Consider the following 17,969-nt stretch of genomic DNA (forward strand, 5'->3'; position numbering starts at 1 on the left):
AGACGAAACCCGTCTGCAGCGAGGACTCGAAGCCGGGCCTACACCAGGTTTCAGAAGGCAATGAATAAAATTTCCCACAGCGCTCCTGCACCTTGCAGGTCCCCGCCGCAACCCGCAATCTAGAGGCCAGGCATGACTGTGGGGCGGGAGAGGAAGCAGCAACAATGTTTACCTCCTCCTGCTCGGGCCTGGCCGCTTCCGGCCTTTCCGGGTCTCCCATCGCGCAGACTCCGCCAGAGCTACGAGAGCAGAGGGAACCAAGTGCCTCAGGCCACCTCCACCTTGGACAGAACCCAGTGGCCGGCGGGTTCTCTGAGTCGGCCCCGACCCCTCCTACTCCTTCTGGCCCCGCCCCGCTCCACTCTGTCGACCTCACTTTCTCGCCTGCCCATTGAGGGACTGTCCCAGCTCTGGCCTGGCCCCGCCTCCCCGGCCTCAGGGACCCGCCTGCTCCGGCCAGCCCCGCCCCACTCCTCTGCGCTGGCCCCACCTCCCGCCTGTTTAATGCGGGTCCTCCCTGCGCCTGCCGGCCCCGCCTCTCCCGCCTCCGGGCCCCGCCCCGCTGCGCCGGCCCCACCTCCCGCCTGCCCAGTGAGTGTCCCTCTCTGCGCCTGCTGGCCCCGCCTCCCACGCCTCCAGGCCCTGCCTCCTCCGGCAGACCCCGCCCCACGCCGGCCCGCCCCCACGCCGGCCCCGCCCCACGCTCGCTCCCTGAGGAACTCTCCCAGAGGCCCCCCCGCCACACCCCCCAGTCTGTGGCCTGAGGGGTTCGGCTTTCGGCCCCTCCCGCGAGACCGTCCTCTAGTCGCGCGGTGCAGGAGGTGCACGGACCTGCCAGGTCATCTCTCTTGGTCGAGACTCTCCAGCTAGCTCTCGCCGTGCCTCAGGTACACGGTGTGTCGCGGTAACTCGGCCTGAGAGACCGCCAGGTAGCGGTCGGACCACACACAGGAGGAGCTAAAGAAGAGAGAGCGCTCTTCGCGTGTGGAGCGGTAGTGAGGAGAAGCCACGCTCTTGGTGAGAAAAGAGGACCGCACCGTTACACCACTGGTGAAGAGAGAAGGCTGCCCTGCTTTGTCCTTAAGCGACCGAGAAGAGGTCGGCAGAAGGTGTGCGGGAACGGGTCGGTGGGGAGTCGGGGTGAGGAGGGGGGCGAATGACGGAAGGCGGGGACGGGGTTTGAAGGCTCTGTGGAACTGGTTCAGCGAACTAAGCTTGTAGTGATACTTGCACTTAGCAAGTGCCGGGCGCCGTACCGCGCTGTGAACCGAGCCGCGGGGTCCCGGGACGCCCCTGTGCCGTAGACAGCGATGCCCCTCCGCTTACGGACCAGGAACTCGGGCTTGGGATAAACCACTGAGGTTACCCAGCCCGAAGGCAGTAGGCTTCCAGGCTCCCTGCGAGACGCTCTTTTCAAGGCCGAAAGTCAGAGTGTGGAGGGGGGAAAGACTCCTGGGCTGCCGATGGCCCGCCTCTCAGGGGAGCTGTCTAAAGATAACTGCCCACAGAAAGAAAAAATAGTTGGGTCCAAAAACTAGGAATGAGGTGAAAGAGAGATTTCCTTAAGTATTTTGAAGCTGGAATATTGAGGGAACCTTGTCATGCCTTGAACAACATGCACCTGTTCTGTGATTAGCTGAGGGAAGTGTGGTTAAAACAGGGTAGAAAATTAAGCTTTGAAAACGATGAAAGCTGTTTCTCAAACCTGTCCTAGAGTTGGGGGATGAGAGAGAGCCTTTCTTACTTAGGCAACTGCTAGGGGCCAAGTGCTGAGTAAAAACTTTTACAAATAGTAACTTTAAATAATAGTTAAATAAGTACTGTGAGGAAACTGAGTTTTAAGTTAGATAATTCATCGTAGGCCATGTGGCAGATAAACTAAGAGCAAGGATTCTACCATTTAATTAAAGTCATCAAACAGTATGTCTGCTGTATGTCAGGCATCATATTCGTATTGAAGATGCAAAAGTGAATGAGACTAGTGGAAAAGAACGTGGATCCTGGAGCCATATCATCGTGGGCCTGAATTCTAGCTCCCTTGTTTATTAGCTGTGCTACTTTGGACAAGTTACTTCGCTTCTCTGAGACTCAGTTTCCTCAATTCCTTCCTCATAAGATTGTTGTGTGGATTTACTAATATATTACTTGTAAAGCACCTACTGGGGTGGAAAATTACAGTGATAGCTTCCAAGTACACTAGTAATCAGGCCATCCTAGAGGTCACGGAACAGGAAGGCTCAACTGAGTCACTCGAATCACACGTTTTATTAAATTAATTGAAAACATACATTAAGGGGAAAGAGATGGAGTAGCTAACCTATTGAAGATAGACTGTGGGGAGGGGAGGGAGTGGAAGGGCCATACTATTCAAATGTTAATCGGTATTCATGTATCCTGTCTTTGTTGCATCAGCCTTCCTGGCTGGTGGTATAGTTACAAAGGCCAGAGTTGAGGATGAGCATGGGGTTCTCAGCAGTGGAGCCAACATACACTTGCTCTTTTGGAGGGATGCAGGAGCAAGTAGGCCTGGTCACAGCTGTAACTTGCCTAAATTAGCCTGCTGAGCAGCAATGAGTTTTATCTGTGTTTCTTGGGAAGCGCTTATGTGAGGCCGGAATAGATGTCACCAATTAGTGGTTGATTTAGGGGTAACACAGTTGTCAATCTGGAAGTGACATGATCCTTAAAGTATGAATGTTGAAGAATTACTTGGTCCTTGCAGCCCTTTCTATCTGTGACACTCTCATTTGTTCCATTATTTTTGTCTATGTTCAACACATTTATGTTCTGTTTATTCTATCTTTAACATGCCTCACAGGTTAATAACTTGTTTACTATTTATACTTAACATGTCTTCTGAATCTCCTTATGTCTTGCAAGCTATTTGCTCCCATACTTAGCTTCTTTCAATTTTTATATTAGAATTGAATAATCTTAATACAGCAGAAGCACATTTCAGTGCTTATTATATTGCCTGAAGCATAGTAGGCAGTATGTATTAGTTTCCGTGAGATGTTTAAAGTTAACAGGAAGAGCAAATGTAAAATATTAAATGTGCAACTGAAAGATCTCTGGGAGTAGGAGAATTCTACATCTTCATAGATTCTGTGGCATATTATATTTTCCTAATATATTTGGAAACATTTCTCATCCCAAACACTTTTCCCATCAAAAGGTGGAGTCTTTTGTTTTGTTTAATAAATTTATTTATTTATTTTTGGCTGTGTTGGGTTTTCGTTTCTGTGCGCGGGCTTTCTCTACTTGCAGAGACCGGAGGCTACTCTTCATCGTGGTGCGCGGCCTTCTCATTGTAGTGGCTTCTCTTGTTGCGGAGCACAGGCTCTAGACACGCAGACTCAGTAGTTGTGCCTCACAGGCTTAGTTGCTCCACAGCATGTGGGATCTTCCCAGACCAGGGCTCGAACCCATGTCCCCTACATTGGTAGGCAGATTCTTAACCACTGCGCCACCAGGGAAGCCCAAAAGGTGGAGTCTTATTCCCCTTCTGCTGTGTTATGAACATTTGTGTCCCCCAAAATTCTTATGTTGAAAACCTAGTGCCCAAGGTGATATTTAGGAGATGAGGCCTTTGAAAGGTGGTTAGGTCATGAGAGTAGAGCCTTCATGAATGAGATTAGTGCCCTTATATTGGATTGTTTTTCACTACTGAGTTTGTATGGGTTCTTTATATGTATTTTGGATATTAACCCCTTACCAGGTGTATGATTTGCAAATATTTTCTCCCGTTCAGTAAGTTGCCTTTCCATTTTGTTGATGGATTTCTTTGCTATGCAGAAACTTTTTAGTTTGATATAGTCCCACTTGTTTATTTTTGCTCTTGTCTTTGCTCTTGGTGTGAAATCTAAAAAGTTATTGTCAAGACCAATGTTAAAGATCTTACTGCCGGGCTTCCCTGGTGGCGCAGTGGTTGAGAGTCCGCCTGCTGATGCAGGGGACACAGTTCGTGCCCCGGTGCGGGAAGATCCCACATGCCGCGGAGTGGCTAGGCCCGTGAGCCATGGCCGCTGAGCCTGCGCTTCCGGAGCCTGTGCTCCGCAACGGAATAGGCCACAGCAGTGAGAGGCCCGCGTACCACAAAAAAAAAAAAAAAGAGCTTACTGCCTCTGTTTATTATGATTTGAAATATATTTCAAAACTCAATATATTTTGAGTTAATTTTTGTATATGATGTAAGATAGTGGTCCAGTTTCATTCTTTTGCATGTGGCTGTCCAGTTTTCCCAACACCGTGTATTGAAGTGACTGTCGTTTCTTCATTAAATATTCTTGGCTCCTTTGTCAAATTAATTGATGAAATATGTGTGGGTTTATCTCTGGGCTCTCTATTCTGTTTCATTGATATGTGTGTCTGTTTTTATGCCATACTACAATGTTTTGATTATAATAGTTTTGTAATGTAGTTTGAAATCAGGGAGCATGATACCTCCAGCTTCGTTGTTCTTTCTCAAGATTGCTTTGGCTATTTGGGGTGTTTTGTGGTTTCACATAAATTTAGGATTGTTTATTTTATTTCTGTGAAAAATGCCATTGGAATTTTGATAGGAATTACATTGAATCTGTAGATTGCTTTGGGTAGTATGGACATTTTAACAATATTAATTTTTCCAGTTCATGAGCATGGAATATCTTTCCATTTATTTGTGTTCTCTTCACTTTCTTTCATTAATGTCTTACAGTTTTTAGTGTTCAGGTTTTTTACCTTCTTGGTTAAATGTATTTCTAGATATTTTTCTTTTTGATGCAATTGTAAATGAGATTTTTTTCTTAATTTCTGTTTCTGATAGTTCATTGTTAGTGTATAGAAACACAGATTTTTGTATACTGACTTTGTATCCTGCAAATTTACTGAACTCATTTACTCTAAGGTTTTTTGGTGGAGTCTTTTGGGTTTTCTATATATAATATCATCTGTAAATAGTGACAGTTTTACTTCTTCCTTTCCAATTTGAATGCCTTTTATTTCTTTTTTATTGTCTAATTGCTCTTGCTAGGCATTTCAGTATTATGTTTAATAAGAGTGGTGAGAATGGGCATCCTTGTCTTGTTCCTGATCTTAGACAAAAAGCTTTCTGCTTTTCGCTGCTGAGTATGATGTTAGCTGTGGGCTTGTCCTATATGGTCTTTGTTATGTTGAGGTACATTCCCTCTATACCCATTTTGTTGAGAGTTTTTATCATAAATGGATGTTGAATTTTGTTGAATGCTTTTCCTGGATCTATTGAGCTGATTATGTGGTTTTTATACTTCATTTTGTTAATGTGATATAATCACATTGATTTGCAGATGTTGAGCCATTCTTGCATCCCTGGAATTGATCCCACTTGATCATGGTGTGTGATCCTTTTAATATATTGTTGAATTTGGTTTGCTTATATTTTTTTGTGGATTTTTGCATCTATGTTTATCAGTGATATTGGCCTGTAATTTTCTTTTCTTGTGGCATACTTGCCTGGTTTTGGTATCAAGGTAATGCTGGCCTCATTAAATGATTTTGGAAGCGTTCCCTCCTCTTCTATTTTTGGAAGACTTTGAGAAGTGTTGGTATTAATTCTTCTTTGAATGTTGGGTAGAATTCACCAGTGAAGCCACCTGGTACTGGACTTTTGTTTGTTGAGAGGTTTTTGATTACTGATTCAATTGCCTTACTAGTAATTAGAAATAGATTTTCTATTTCTTCATGATTCAGTCTTGGTAGGTTGTATGTTTCTACATTTATACATTTCTTATAGATTGTCAAATTTGTTGGCATATAATTGTTCATAGCAGTCTCTTCTGATCCTTTATATTTCTCGAGTATTAGTTATATGTCTCCTCTTTCATTTGAGTTTGAATCCTCACTTTTTTTGTCTTGGTAAGCCTAGCTAAAAGTTTGTCAATTTTGTTTATCTTTTAAGAGAAGCAGCTTTTAGTTCCATTGATCTTTTCTCTTGCCTTTTTAGTCTCTTTCATTTATTTTCACTCTGATCTTTGTTATTTCCTTCCTTCAACTAATTTTGGGCTTCATCTGTTCCTCTTCTTCTAGTTCCTTGAGGTATAAAGTTAGGTTATTTGAGATTTTTCTTGTGCCTTGAGGTAGGCATTTATTGCTATGAACTTTCCTCTTAAAACTGCTTTTGTTACATCCCATAAGTTTTGGTATTTCCATTTTCATTTGTCTCAAGGTATATTTTTTAAATTTCTCTTTTGATTTCTTCTTTGACCCATTGGTTGTTCAAAAGCATGTTGTTGAATCTCTACATATTCGGAAATTTTCCAGTTTTCTACTTGTAATTCATTTCTAGTTTCATACCATTGTGGTCAGAAAAGGTGCTTAATATAATTTCAGTCTTCTTAAATTTGTTAAAACTTGTTTTGTGGCCTAACATATAATCTGTTCTGGAGAATGTTCCATGTGCACTTGAGGAGAATGTGTATTCTGTTGCTTTTGGATGGAATCTTTTACATATATATATATATATATATATAAAAGATCTCTATATATCATATATATATCATTTATATATATTTTATATATATTCATCCATATGATATAATATGCCATTTAAGGCCAATGTTTCCTTATTGACTTTTCTGACCCAATGATCTATCCATTGATGTAAGTAGGGTATTAACATTCTCTACAATTATTTATTTATTATAAATTTATTTATTTATTTTTGGATGCGTTGGATCTTCGTTGCTGCACGCGGGCTTTCTCTAGTTGTGGCAAGCAGGGGCTACTCTTCGTTGCAGTGCATGGGCTTCTCATTGTGGTGGCTTCTCTTGTTGCAGAGCACAGACTCTAGGCGCGCAGGCTTCAGTAGTTGTGGCATGAGGGCTCAGTAGTTGTAGCTCGCGGGCTCTAGAGTGCAGGCTCAGTGTTTGTGGTGTATGAGCTTAGTTGCTCTGTGGCATGTGGGATCCTCCCAGACCACAGCTCGAACCTGTGTCCTCTCCATTGGCAGGTGGATTCTTAACTACTGTACCACCAGGGAAGCCCCCCCCCATCATTATTTTATTACTGTCTATTTCTCCCTTTAGGTCTGTTAGTATTTGCTTTATACATTTAGGTGCTCCTATGTGGGAGTGCATAAAAATTTACAAATGTTATATCTTCTTGTTGAATTGACCCCTTTATCATTATGAAATGCCCTTCATTGTCTCTTATTACAGTCTTTGTCTTAAAGTCTATTTTGAAGATGTTAAAAATAGCAATTATACTCCAATAAAGATGTTAAAAAAATTTAAAATAATAAAGTCTATTTTGTCTGGTATAATTAGAGCTATCCCAGCTTTCTTTTGGTTTCCATTTGCTTGTAATATCTTTTTCTATCCCTTCATTTTCAGTCTGTGTGTGTCCTTACATCTGAAGTGATTCTTTTGTAGGTTGCATACAGATGGGTCTTTTTTAAAAAAATCTATTTAGCCATTCTTTGTCTTCTGATTAGAGAATATAGCCTATTAGTGCCCTCATAAAAGGCTCCAAAGAGCTTCCTTGCCCTTTCCGCCATGTGAGGATACAATAAGAAGTCTGTGACTCAGAAGAGGGCCTTCACTTGATCATGCTCAGACCCTGATCCCAGATTTTCAGCCTCCAGAACTGTGAGAAATAAATATTTCTTCTTCATATGCCACCCAGTCTGTGGTAGTTTGATATAGCAACTGCAGTGGACTAAAATACCTCCCTTTGGGGACTTCCCTGGCGATCCAATGCAGACTTCACCTTCCAATGCAGGGGGTGTGGGTTTGATCCCTGGTTGGGGAACTAAGATCCCACATGCCTGGCAGCCAAAAAACCCAAAAAACGTAAAACAGAAGCAATATTGTAACAAATTCAATAAAGACTTTAAAAATGGTCCACATCAAAAAAAAAACTTCCTTTGAATGTGAGCTATCCTTAGTGACTTTTGTTTTTTTTTTTGCGGTACGCGAGCCTCTCACTGTTGTGGCCTCTCCCGTTGCAGAGCACAGGCTCTGGACGTGCAGGCTCAGCAGCCATGGCTCATGGGCCTAGCCACTCTGCGGCATGTGGGATCTTCCCAGACTGGGGCACGAACCCATGTCCCCTGCATCAGCAGGCGGTCTCTTAACCACTGCGCCACCAGGGAAGCCCAGTGACTTACTTTTTTGAAATAATTACTTAATTAATTAATTTTTGTCTGCTTTGGGTCTTCATTGCCATGTGCGGTATCTCTAGTTGCAGCAAGCGGGGGCTACTCTTTGTTGAGGTGCACAGGCTTCTCATTGCGGTGGCTTCCCTTGTTGTGGAGCACAGGTTCTAGGTGTGTGGGCTTCAGTAGTTATGGCACGTGCACTCAGTAGTTGTGGCTCGAGGGTTCTAGAGCGCAGGCTCAGTAGTTGTGGCACACAGGCTTAGTTGCTCCACAGCATGTGGGATCTTCCTGGACCAGGGCTCAAACACGTGTCCCCTGCATTGGTAGATGGATTCTTTAACCACTGTGCCACCAGGGAAGCCCCATGACTTACTTTTCCCCCCAGTTTTATTGAGATATAATAGACATTCAACATAGTATAAGTTTAAGGTGTACAGCAAAATCATTTGACTTATATAAATTGTGAAATGATTACCTCGAGTTTAGTTAACATTATAATCTCACATAGATACCAAGAAAAGAAAAAGAAAACCTTTTTTCTTTGTGATGAGAATTCTTAAGAGTTACTCTCAACTTTCCTATATATCATACAGTAGTGTTAACTGTAGTCATCATGTTGTACATTGCATCCCTAGTATTTTATCTTATAATTAGAAGTTTGTACCTTTTGACCATCTTCATTCAATTCCCTCTTCCCCCACTCCCCTGCCTTGGGTAACCACGTATCTGATCTCTTTTTCCATGAGTTTGGTGGTGTTGGGTTTGGGGTTTTTTTTTTTGTTGCTTTGTTTGTTTTTATTCCACATATAAGTGAGATCATACAGTATTTGTCTTACTCTGTCTGACTTAACTTATTTCAGTTAGCATAATGCCTTCAAGGTCCATATATGTTAAGCAAACTTTTTCTTATGGCTGAATAATTATATGCCACAACTTCTTTATCCATTCATTTGGTAATGGATACTTAGGTTGTTTACATGTCTTGGTTATTGTAAATAATGCTGTTATGAACATGGGGTGCAGGTGTCTCTTCAACAAAATGTTTTCATTTCCTTCATATATATTCCCAGGAGTGAAATTGTTACTGACCGGACTTGGGTCCACTTACTTGATGCACAGCAAAGCCAATCTACTGACACCAGGTTGTGGTGAAGGAAAATACAGCATTTACTACAGGGCACCACGCAAGGAGGATGGGCATCTCCTGCTCAAAAGACCCAAACTCCTCAATGAATTTTAGGGAAGGGTTTTAAAAAGAGTGTGAGGTAGAAGGTCATGGGGTGTGTGATCAGCTTGTGCACAGTTCTCTGAATGATTGAGGGTAAGGTAACAAGGTGGTACTTCAGGGACCTCAATGATCAGTTTTCTGGCTCCAGCCAGTCTTGGGTCTAGTGCTGGTGGTCAGCATGTAGTTAACTTCCTCCACCTGGTGGAGATTTTACTATCTGCAGAATAACTAAAGGATATGGCTTAGGATACTATCTATAGCCCTTGAGAGGAATGAAAGGTCCTTGACTTTGTTTTATAGCCAGGCTATTATTATTTTGTCTCGCTTGACTGCTTTCCTTTGTTTCTGCATTTTTTCACATCTCTGATTAAATTTGCTCTTTGGAACTCAGGGAAGGCTTAGGAGGCTAAAGCTTTTCTACAAACAAGAGTCGGGGGTCACAGGGGTTCTGTCCCTGGGAAGACCCTGTAGGGTCCTGCTTGGTTTCAGAATTGCTGGATCACATGGTAGACCTATTTTTAATTTTTTGAGGAACCTCCATACTGTTTTCCATAATGGCTGTATCAATTTACAATCCCACCAAAAATAGCACACAAGGGTTCTCTTTTCTCCACATCCTTGCCAACATTTGTAATCTCTTGTCTTTTTGATGCTAGCCATTTTAACAGGCGTGAGTTGATATCTCACTGTGGTTTTGCTTTGCATTTCCCTATTGATTAGTGACATTGAGCATCTTTTCATGTACCTGTTAGAAAACTATCTATTCCAGTCCTTTGCCCAATTAAAAATCATTTATTTGCTTTTTGGCTATTATATGAGTTCTTTACATATTTGGGATGGTTTGCAGATATTGTTTTCACATTCTGTGGGTTATATTTTCATTTTGTTAATGACTTCTTTTGCTATGCAGAGCTTTTTAGTTTGATGTAGTCCCACTGGTTTATTTTTTATTTGTTTGCTTGTGCTTTAGGTGTCATATCTGAAAAATCATTGCCAAGGTCCATATCAAGGAGCTTTTTCCCTATGTTTTCTTCTAAGAGTTTGATGGTTTCAGGTCTCATATTTAAGTCTTTACTCCATTTTGAGTTAATTTTTGTGAGTAGTGTAAATAGGGGTCTAGTTTCATTCTTTTACATGTGAATATCCAATTTTCCCAGCACCATTTATTGAAGAGACTGTCTTTTCTCCATTCAGTATTCTTGGTTCCCTTGTCAGATGTTAGTTGACTGTATATGCATGGGTTTATTTCTGGGCTCTCGATTCTGTTCCATTGGAGTGACTGACTTTTAACAAATAGAATCCATGGCTTTCAAGTCTAGTTCATAAAGGACAATATAGACAGCTTTTGCCTGGTTTTCCTTCTCTCTTTTGGAAAGTTTGCCCTTAGAACTTAGGTACCATTCTACAGGAAGCCAAAAACTAGCCCACAAACATGACATGGAGAAGCCTATGTGGGAAGGAACTGAGGCACCCAATCAAGAGGTAGTATCAACTTCTTGATGTGTGAATGAACAAACCATCAGAGGATTCCAGCTACCAGCCATCAAGTCTTCCTTCCACTTGAAACCCCCAGACATCATGGAGCAGAGACAAGCCATCATGATTGTGTCCTGTCCAAATTCCTAATCCACAGAATCTATGAGCATAATGAATGATTGTTTTATACCACTAAGCTTGGAGATAATTTGTTATGCAACCGTAGTAACTGGAACAGCCTCCATTCCACTTACATAGATTTGTGTGGTAATGACTGAAGAAGGAAACTTAGCCTATGGTACAGAAAACGTATAATTTCAAGCTACTGGTGGCTTATTGTGTACCAATAAGATGGATAAATCCTCATTTCTCAAACTTGAATGATGTCGCAAACTTTTTTTTTTTTTTTTTTTTTTTTTGCAGTACGCGGGCCTCTCACTGTTGTGGCCTCTCCCGTTGCGGAGCACAGGCTCCGGACGCGCAGGCTCAGCGGCCATGGCTCAGGGGCCCAGCCGCTCCGTGGCATGTGGGATCTTCCCGGACCGGGGCACGAACCCATGTCCCCTGCATCGGCAGGCAGACTCTCAACCACTGCGCCACCAGGGAAGCCCCTCAAACTTTTTTTTTTTTTTTTTTTTTTGGCTGTGTTGGGTCTTCATTGCTGCACATGGGCTTTCTCTAGTTGCGGTGTACAGCTTCTTGCTGTGGTGGCTTCTCGTTGTGGAGCATGGGCTCTAGGCGCACGGGCTTCAGTACTTGCAGCACTCAGGCTCAGTAGTTGTGGCTCATGGGCTCTAGAGCACAGGCTCAGTAGTTGTGGTGCACAGCCTTAGTTGCTCCGCGGCATGTGGGATCGTCCCGGACCAGGGATCAAACCCATGTTCCCTGCACTGGCAGGCAGATTCTCAACCACTGTGCCACTAGGGAAGCCCCTCAAAGTCTTTTCCTTTTTTTTTTTTTTCTTTTTACATCTTTATTGAAGTATAATTGCTTTACAATGGTGTGTTAGTTTCCGCGTTACAACAGAATGAATCAGTTATACATATACATATGTTCCCATATCTCTTCCCTCTTGCGTCTCCCTCCATCCCACCCTTCCTATCCCACCCCTCTAGGTGGTCACAAAGCACCGAGCTGATCTCCCTGTGCTATGCGGCTGCTTCCCACTAGCTATCTATTCTATGTTTGGTAGTGTATATACGTCCATGCCACTCTCTCACATTGTCACAGCTTACCCTTCCCCCTCCCCATATCCTCGAGTCCATTCTCTAGTAGGTCTGTGTCTTTATTCCCGGCTTACCCCTAGGTTCTTCATGACATTTTTTTCCCCTAGATTCCATATATATGTGTTAGCATACAGTATTTTTCTTTCTCTTGCTGACTTACTTCACTCTGTATGACAGACTCTAGGTCTATCCACCTCATTACAAATAGCTCAGTTTCGTTTCTTTTTATGGCTGAGTAATATTCCATTGTATATATGTGCCACATCTTCTTTATCCATTCATCCGATGATGGACACTTAGGTTGCTTCCATCTCCTGGCTATTGTAAATAGAGCTACAATGAACATTTTGGTACATGACTCTTTTTGAATTATGGTTTTCTCAGGGTATATGCCCAGTAGTGGGATTGCTGGGTCGTATGGTAGTTCTATTTGTAGTTTTTTAAGGAACCTCCATACTGTTCTCCATAGTGGCTGTACCAATTCACATTCCCACCAGCAGTGCAAGAGTGTTACCTTTTCTCCACACCCTCTCCAACATTTATTGTTTCTGGATTTTTTGATGATGGCCATTCTGACTGGTGTGAGATGATATCTCATTGTACTTTTCACTTGCATTTCTCTAATGATTAATGATGTTGAGCATTCTTTCATGTGTTTGTTGGCAGTCTGTATATCTTCTTTGGAGAAATGTCTATTTAGGTCTTCTGCCCATTTTTGGATTGGGGTGTTTGATTTTTTGTTATTGAGCTGCATGAGCTTCTTGTAAATTTTGGAGATTAATCCTTTGTCAGTTGCTTCATTTGCAAATATTTTCTCCCATTGTGAGGGTTGTCTTTTCGTCTTGTTTATGGTTTCCTTTGCTGTGCAAAAGCTTTGAAGTTTCATTAGGTCCCATTTGTTTATATTTGTTTTTATTTCCATTTCTCTAGGAGGTGGGTCAAAAAGGATCTTTCTGTGATTTATGTCATGGAGTGTTCTGCCTATGTTTTCCTCAAAGAGTTTGATAGTTTCTGGCCTTATATTTAGGTCTTTAATCCACGTTGAGCTTATTTTTGTGTATGGTGTTAGGGAGTGTTCTAATCTCATACTTTTACATGTACCTGTCCAGTTTTCCCAGCACCACTTATTGAAGAGGCTGTCCTTTCTGTACTGTATATTCCTGCCTACTTTATCAAAGATAAGGTGACCATATGTGTGTGGGTTTATCTCTGGGCTTTCTATCCTGTTCCATTGATCTATATTTCTGTTTTTGTGCCAGTACCATACTGTCTTGATTACTGTAGCTTTGTAGTATAGTCTGAAGTCAGGGAGCCTGATTCCTCCAGCTCCGTTTTTCATTCTCAAGATTGCTTTGGCTCTTCCGGGTCTTTTGTGTTAAGATACAAATTGTGAAATTTTTTGTTCTAGTTCTGTGAAAAATGCCAGTGGTAGTTTGATAGGCATTGCATTGAATTTGTAGATTGCTTTGGGTAGTAGAGTCATTTTCACAGTGTTGATTCTTCCAATCCAAGAACATGGTATATCTCTCCATCTATTTGTATCATCTTTAATTTCTTTCATCAGTGTCTTATAATTTTTTGCATACAGGTCTTTTGTCTCCTTAGGTAGGTTTATTCCTAGATATTTTATTCTTTTTGTTGCAATGGTAAATGGGAGTGTTTTCTTGATTTCATTTTCAGATTTTTCATCATTAATGTATAGAAATGCCAGAGATTTCTGTGCATTAATTTTGCATCCTGCTACTTTACCAAATTCATTGATTAGCTCTAGTAGTTTTCTGGTAGCATCTTTAGGATTCTCTCTTTATAGTATCATGTCATCTGCAAACAGTGACATCTTTACTTCTTCTTTTCTGATTTCAATTCCTTTTATTTCCTTTTCTTCTCTGATTGCTATGGCTGAAACTTCCAAAACTATATTGAATAAGAGTGGTGAGGGTGGACAACCTTGTCTTGTTCCTGATCTTAGTGGAAATGCTTTCAGTTTTTCACCATTGAGGACGATGTTGGCTGTGGGTTTGTCATATATGGCCTTTATTATGTTGAGGAAAGTTCCCTCAGTACCTACTTTCTGCAGGGTTTTTATCATAAATGGGTGCTGAATTTTGTCGAAAGCTTTCTCTGCATCTATTGAGATGATCATATGGTTTTTCTCCTTCAGTTTGTTAATATGGTGTATCACATTGATTGATTTGCGTATATTGAAGAATCCTTGCATTCCTGGAATGAACCCCACTTGATCATGGTGTAGGATCCTTTTAATGTGCTGTTGGATTCTAGTTTGCTAGTATTTTGTTGAGGATTTTTGCATCTATGTTCATCAGTGATATTGGCCTGTAGTTTTCTTTCTTTGTGACATCCTTGTCTGGTTTTGGTATCAGGGTGATGGTGGCCTCGTAGAATGAGTTTGGGAGTGTTCCTCCCTCTGCTATATTTTGGAAGAGTTTGAGAAGGATAGGTGTTAGCTCTTCTCTAAATGTTTGATAGAATTCTCCTGTGAAGCCATCTGGTCCTGGGCTTTTTTGTTTGTTGGAAGATTTTTAATCACAGTTTCAATTTCAGTGCTTGTGATTGGTCTGTTCATATTTTCTATTTCTTACTGCTTCAGTCTTGGCAGGTTATGCATTTCTAAGAATTTGTCCATTTCTTCCAGGTTGTCCATTTTGTTGGCATAGAGTTGCTTGTAGTAATCTCTCATGATCCTTTATATTTCTGCAGTGTCAGTTGTTACTTTTCCTTTTTCATTTCTAATTCTATTGATTTGAGTCTTCTACCTTTTTTCTCGATAAGTCTGGCTAATGATTTATCAGTTTTGTTTATCTTCTCAAAGGACCAGCTTTTAGTTTTATTGATCTTTGCTATCGTTTCCTTCATTTCTTTTTCATTTATCTCTGATCTGATCTTTAAGATTTCTTTCCTTCTGCTAATTTTGGGGGTTTTTCGTTCTTCTTTCTCTAATTGCTTTAGGTGCAAGGTTAGGTTGTTTATTCGAGATGTTTCCTGTTTCTTAAGGTAGGATTGTATTGCTATAAACTTCCCTCTTAGAACTGCTTTTGCTGCATCCGTAGGTTTTGGGTCATCGTGTCTCCATTGTCATTTGTTTCTAGGTAGTTTTTAATTTCCTCTTTGATTTCTTCAGTGATCACTTCGTTATTAAGTAGTGTATTGTTTAGCCTCCATGTGTTTGTATTTTTTACAGATCTTTTCCTGTAATTGATATCTAGTCTCATAGCATTGTGGTCGGAAAAGATACTTGATACAATTTCAATTTTCTTAAATTTACCAAGGCTTGATTTGTGACCCAAGATATGATCTATCCTGGAGAATGTTCCATGAGCACTTGAGAAAAATGTGTATCCTGTTGTTTTTGGATGGAATGTCCTATAAATATCAATTAAGTCCATCTTGTTTAATGTATCATTTAAAGCTTGTGTTTCCTTATTTATTTTCATTTTGGATGATCTGTCCATTGGTGAAAGTGGGGTGTTAAAGTCCCCTACTATGAATGTGTTACTTTCGATTTCCCCTTTTATGGCTGTTAGTATTTGCCTTATGTATTGAGGTGCTCCTATGTTGGGTGCATAAATATTTACAATTGTTAGATCTTCTTCTTGGATCGATCCCTTGATCAGTATGTAGTGTCCCTCTTTGTCTCTTCTAATAGTCTTTATTTTAAAGTCTATTTTGTCTGATATGAGAATTGCTACTCCAGCTTTCTTTTGATTTCCATTTGCATGGAATATCTTTTTCCATCCCCTCACTTTCAGTCTGTATGTGTCTCTAGGTCTGAAGTGGGTCTCTTGTAGACAGCATATATATGGGTCTTTTTTTTTTTTTCTTTTTGTGGTACGCAGGCCTCTCACTGTTGTGGCCTCTCCTGTTGTGGAGCACAGGCTCTGGACGCGCAGGCTTAGCGGCCATGGCTCACAGGCCTAGCCGCTCCACGGCATGTGGGATCGACCAGGGCACGAACCCATGTCCCCTGCATCGGCAGACGGACTCCCAACCACTGCGCTACCAGGGAAGCTCTGGGTCTTCTTTTGTATCCATTCAGCCAGTCTGGGTCTTTTGGTGGGAGCATTTAATCCATTTATATTTAAGGTAATTATCGATATGTATGTTCCTATTCCCATTTTCTTAATTGTTTTGCGTTTGTTATTGTAGGTCTTTTCCTTCTCTTGTGTTTCTTGTCTAAAGAAGTTCCTTTAGCATTTGTTGTAAAGCTGGTTTGGTGGTGCTGACTTCTCTTAGCTTTTGTTTGTCTATAAAGGTTTTAATTTCTCCATCAAATCTGAATGAGAGGGCTTCCCTGGTGGCACAGTGGTTGAGAGTCCGCCTGCCGATGCAGGGGACACGGGTTCGTGCCCCGGTCTGGGAAGATCCCACATGCTGCGGAGCGGCTGGGCCTGTGAGCCATGGCCGCTGAGCCTGTGCATCCGGAGCCTGTGCTCCGCAGTGGGAGAGGCCACAACAGTGAGAGGCCCGCGTACCGAAAAAAACAAAACAAACAAACAAACAAAATCTGAATGAGATCTTGCTGGGTCGAGTAGTCTTGGTTGTAGGTTTTTCTCCTTCATCACTTTAAATATGTCCTGCCACTCCCTTCTGGCTTGCCGAGTTTCTGCTGAAAGATCAGCTGTTAACCTTATATGGATTCCCTTTTGTGTTATTTGTGGTTTTTCCCTTGCTGTTTTTAATATGTGTTCTCTGTATTTAATTTTTGACAGCTTAATTAATGTGTTTTGGCGTGTTTCCTTGGATTTATCCTGTATGGTACTCTCTGTGCGTCCTGGACTTGATTAACTGTTTCCTTTCCCGTATTAAGGACGTTTTCAACTATAATCTCTTCAAAAATTTTCCTAGTCCCTTTCTTTTTCTCTTCTTCTTCTGAGACCCCTATAATTTGAATGTTGGTGCCTTTAATGTTGTCCCAGAGGTCTCTGAGACTGTCCTCAGTTCTTTTCATTCTTTTTTCTTTCTTCTGCTCTGCAGTAGTTATTTCCACTGTTTTATCTTCCAGGTCACTTATCTGTTCTTCTGCCTCAGTTATTCTGCTATTGATCCCTTCTAGAGTATTTTTAATTTCATTTATTGTGTTGTTCATCGTTGCTTGTTTCCTCTTTAGTTCTTCTAGGTCCTTGCTAAATGTTTCTTGCATTTTCTCTATTCTATTTCCAAGATTTTGGATCATCTTTACTATCATTATTCTGAATTCTTTTACAGGTAGACTGCCTATTTCCTCTTCAGTTGTTAGGTCTGGTGTGTTTTTATCTTGCTCCTTCATCTGCTGTGTGTTTTTCTGACTTCTCATTTTGCTTATCTTAGTGTGTTTGGGGTCTCCTTTTTGCAGGATGCAGGTTCATAGTTCCCGTTATTTTTGGTGTCTGTCCCCAGTGGCTAAAGTTGGTTCAGTGGGTTGTGTAGGCTTCCTGGTGGAGGGGACTAGTGCCTGTGTTCTGGTGGATGAGGCTGGATCTTGTCTTTCTGGTGGGCAGGTCCACGTCTGGTGTTGTGTCTTGGGGTGTCTTGGCCTTATTATGGTTTTAGGAAGTGTCTCTGCTAATGGGTGGGGTTGTGTTCCTGTCTTGCTAGTTGTTTGGCATACGGTGTCCAGCACTGTAGCTTGCTGGTCGTTGAGTGAATCTGGGTGCTTGTGTTGAGATGGAGATCTCTGGGAGATTTTTGCCGTTTGATATTATGTGGAGCTGGGAGGTCTCTTGTGGACCAGTGTCTTGAAGTTCGCTCTCCCACCTCAGAGGCACAGCACTGACTCCTGGCTGCAGCACCAAAAGCCTTTCATCTACACGGCTCAGAATAAAAGGGAGAAAAAGTTGAAAGAAAGAAAGAAAGAGGATAAAATAAAGTAAGATAAAAGAAAATAAAGTTATTAAAATAAAAATAATTATTAAGAAAAAAAAATTTTTTT

General features: G+C 41.5%; 1 protein-coding gene across 2 annotated transcripts in view; it reads right to left on the minus strand.

The window, feature by feature from the left end:
• Positions 1–220, minus strand: part of RRM2B (ribonucleotide reductase regulatory TP53 inducible subunit M2B) — a gene marked incomplete at its 5' end in the record, with an annotated part of 32,184 nt that extends 31,964 nt beyond the window's left edge. For both annotated transcript variants that reach the window (XM_079722196.1, XM_079722195.1), the window contains one exon: positions 173–220. In XM_079722196.1, the coding sequence (XP_079578322.1) occupies positions 173–220 (48 nt within the window). The remainder of the gene's footprint in view (positions 1–172) is intronic.
• Positions 221–17,969: the final 17,749 nt, after the last annotated feature.

This window comes from Hyperoodon ampullatus (genome assembly GCF_949752795.1).
Source record: "Hyperoodon ampullatus genome assembly, chromosome: 17".
NCBI lineage: Eukaryota > Metazoa > Chordata > Mammalia > Artiodactyla > Ziphiidae > Hyperoodon > Hyperoodon ampullatus.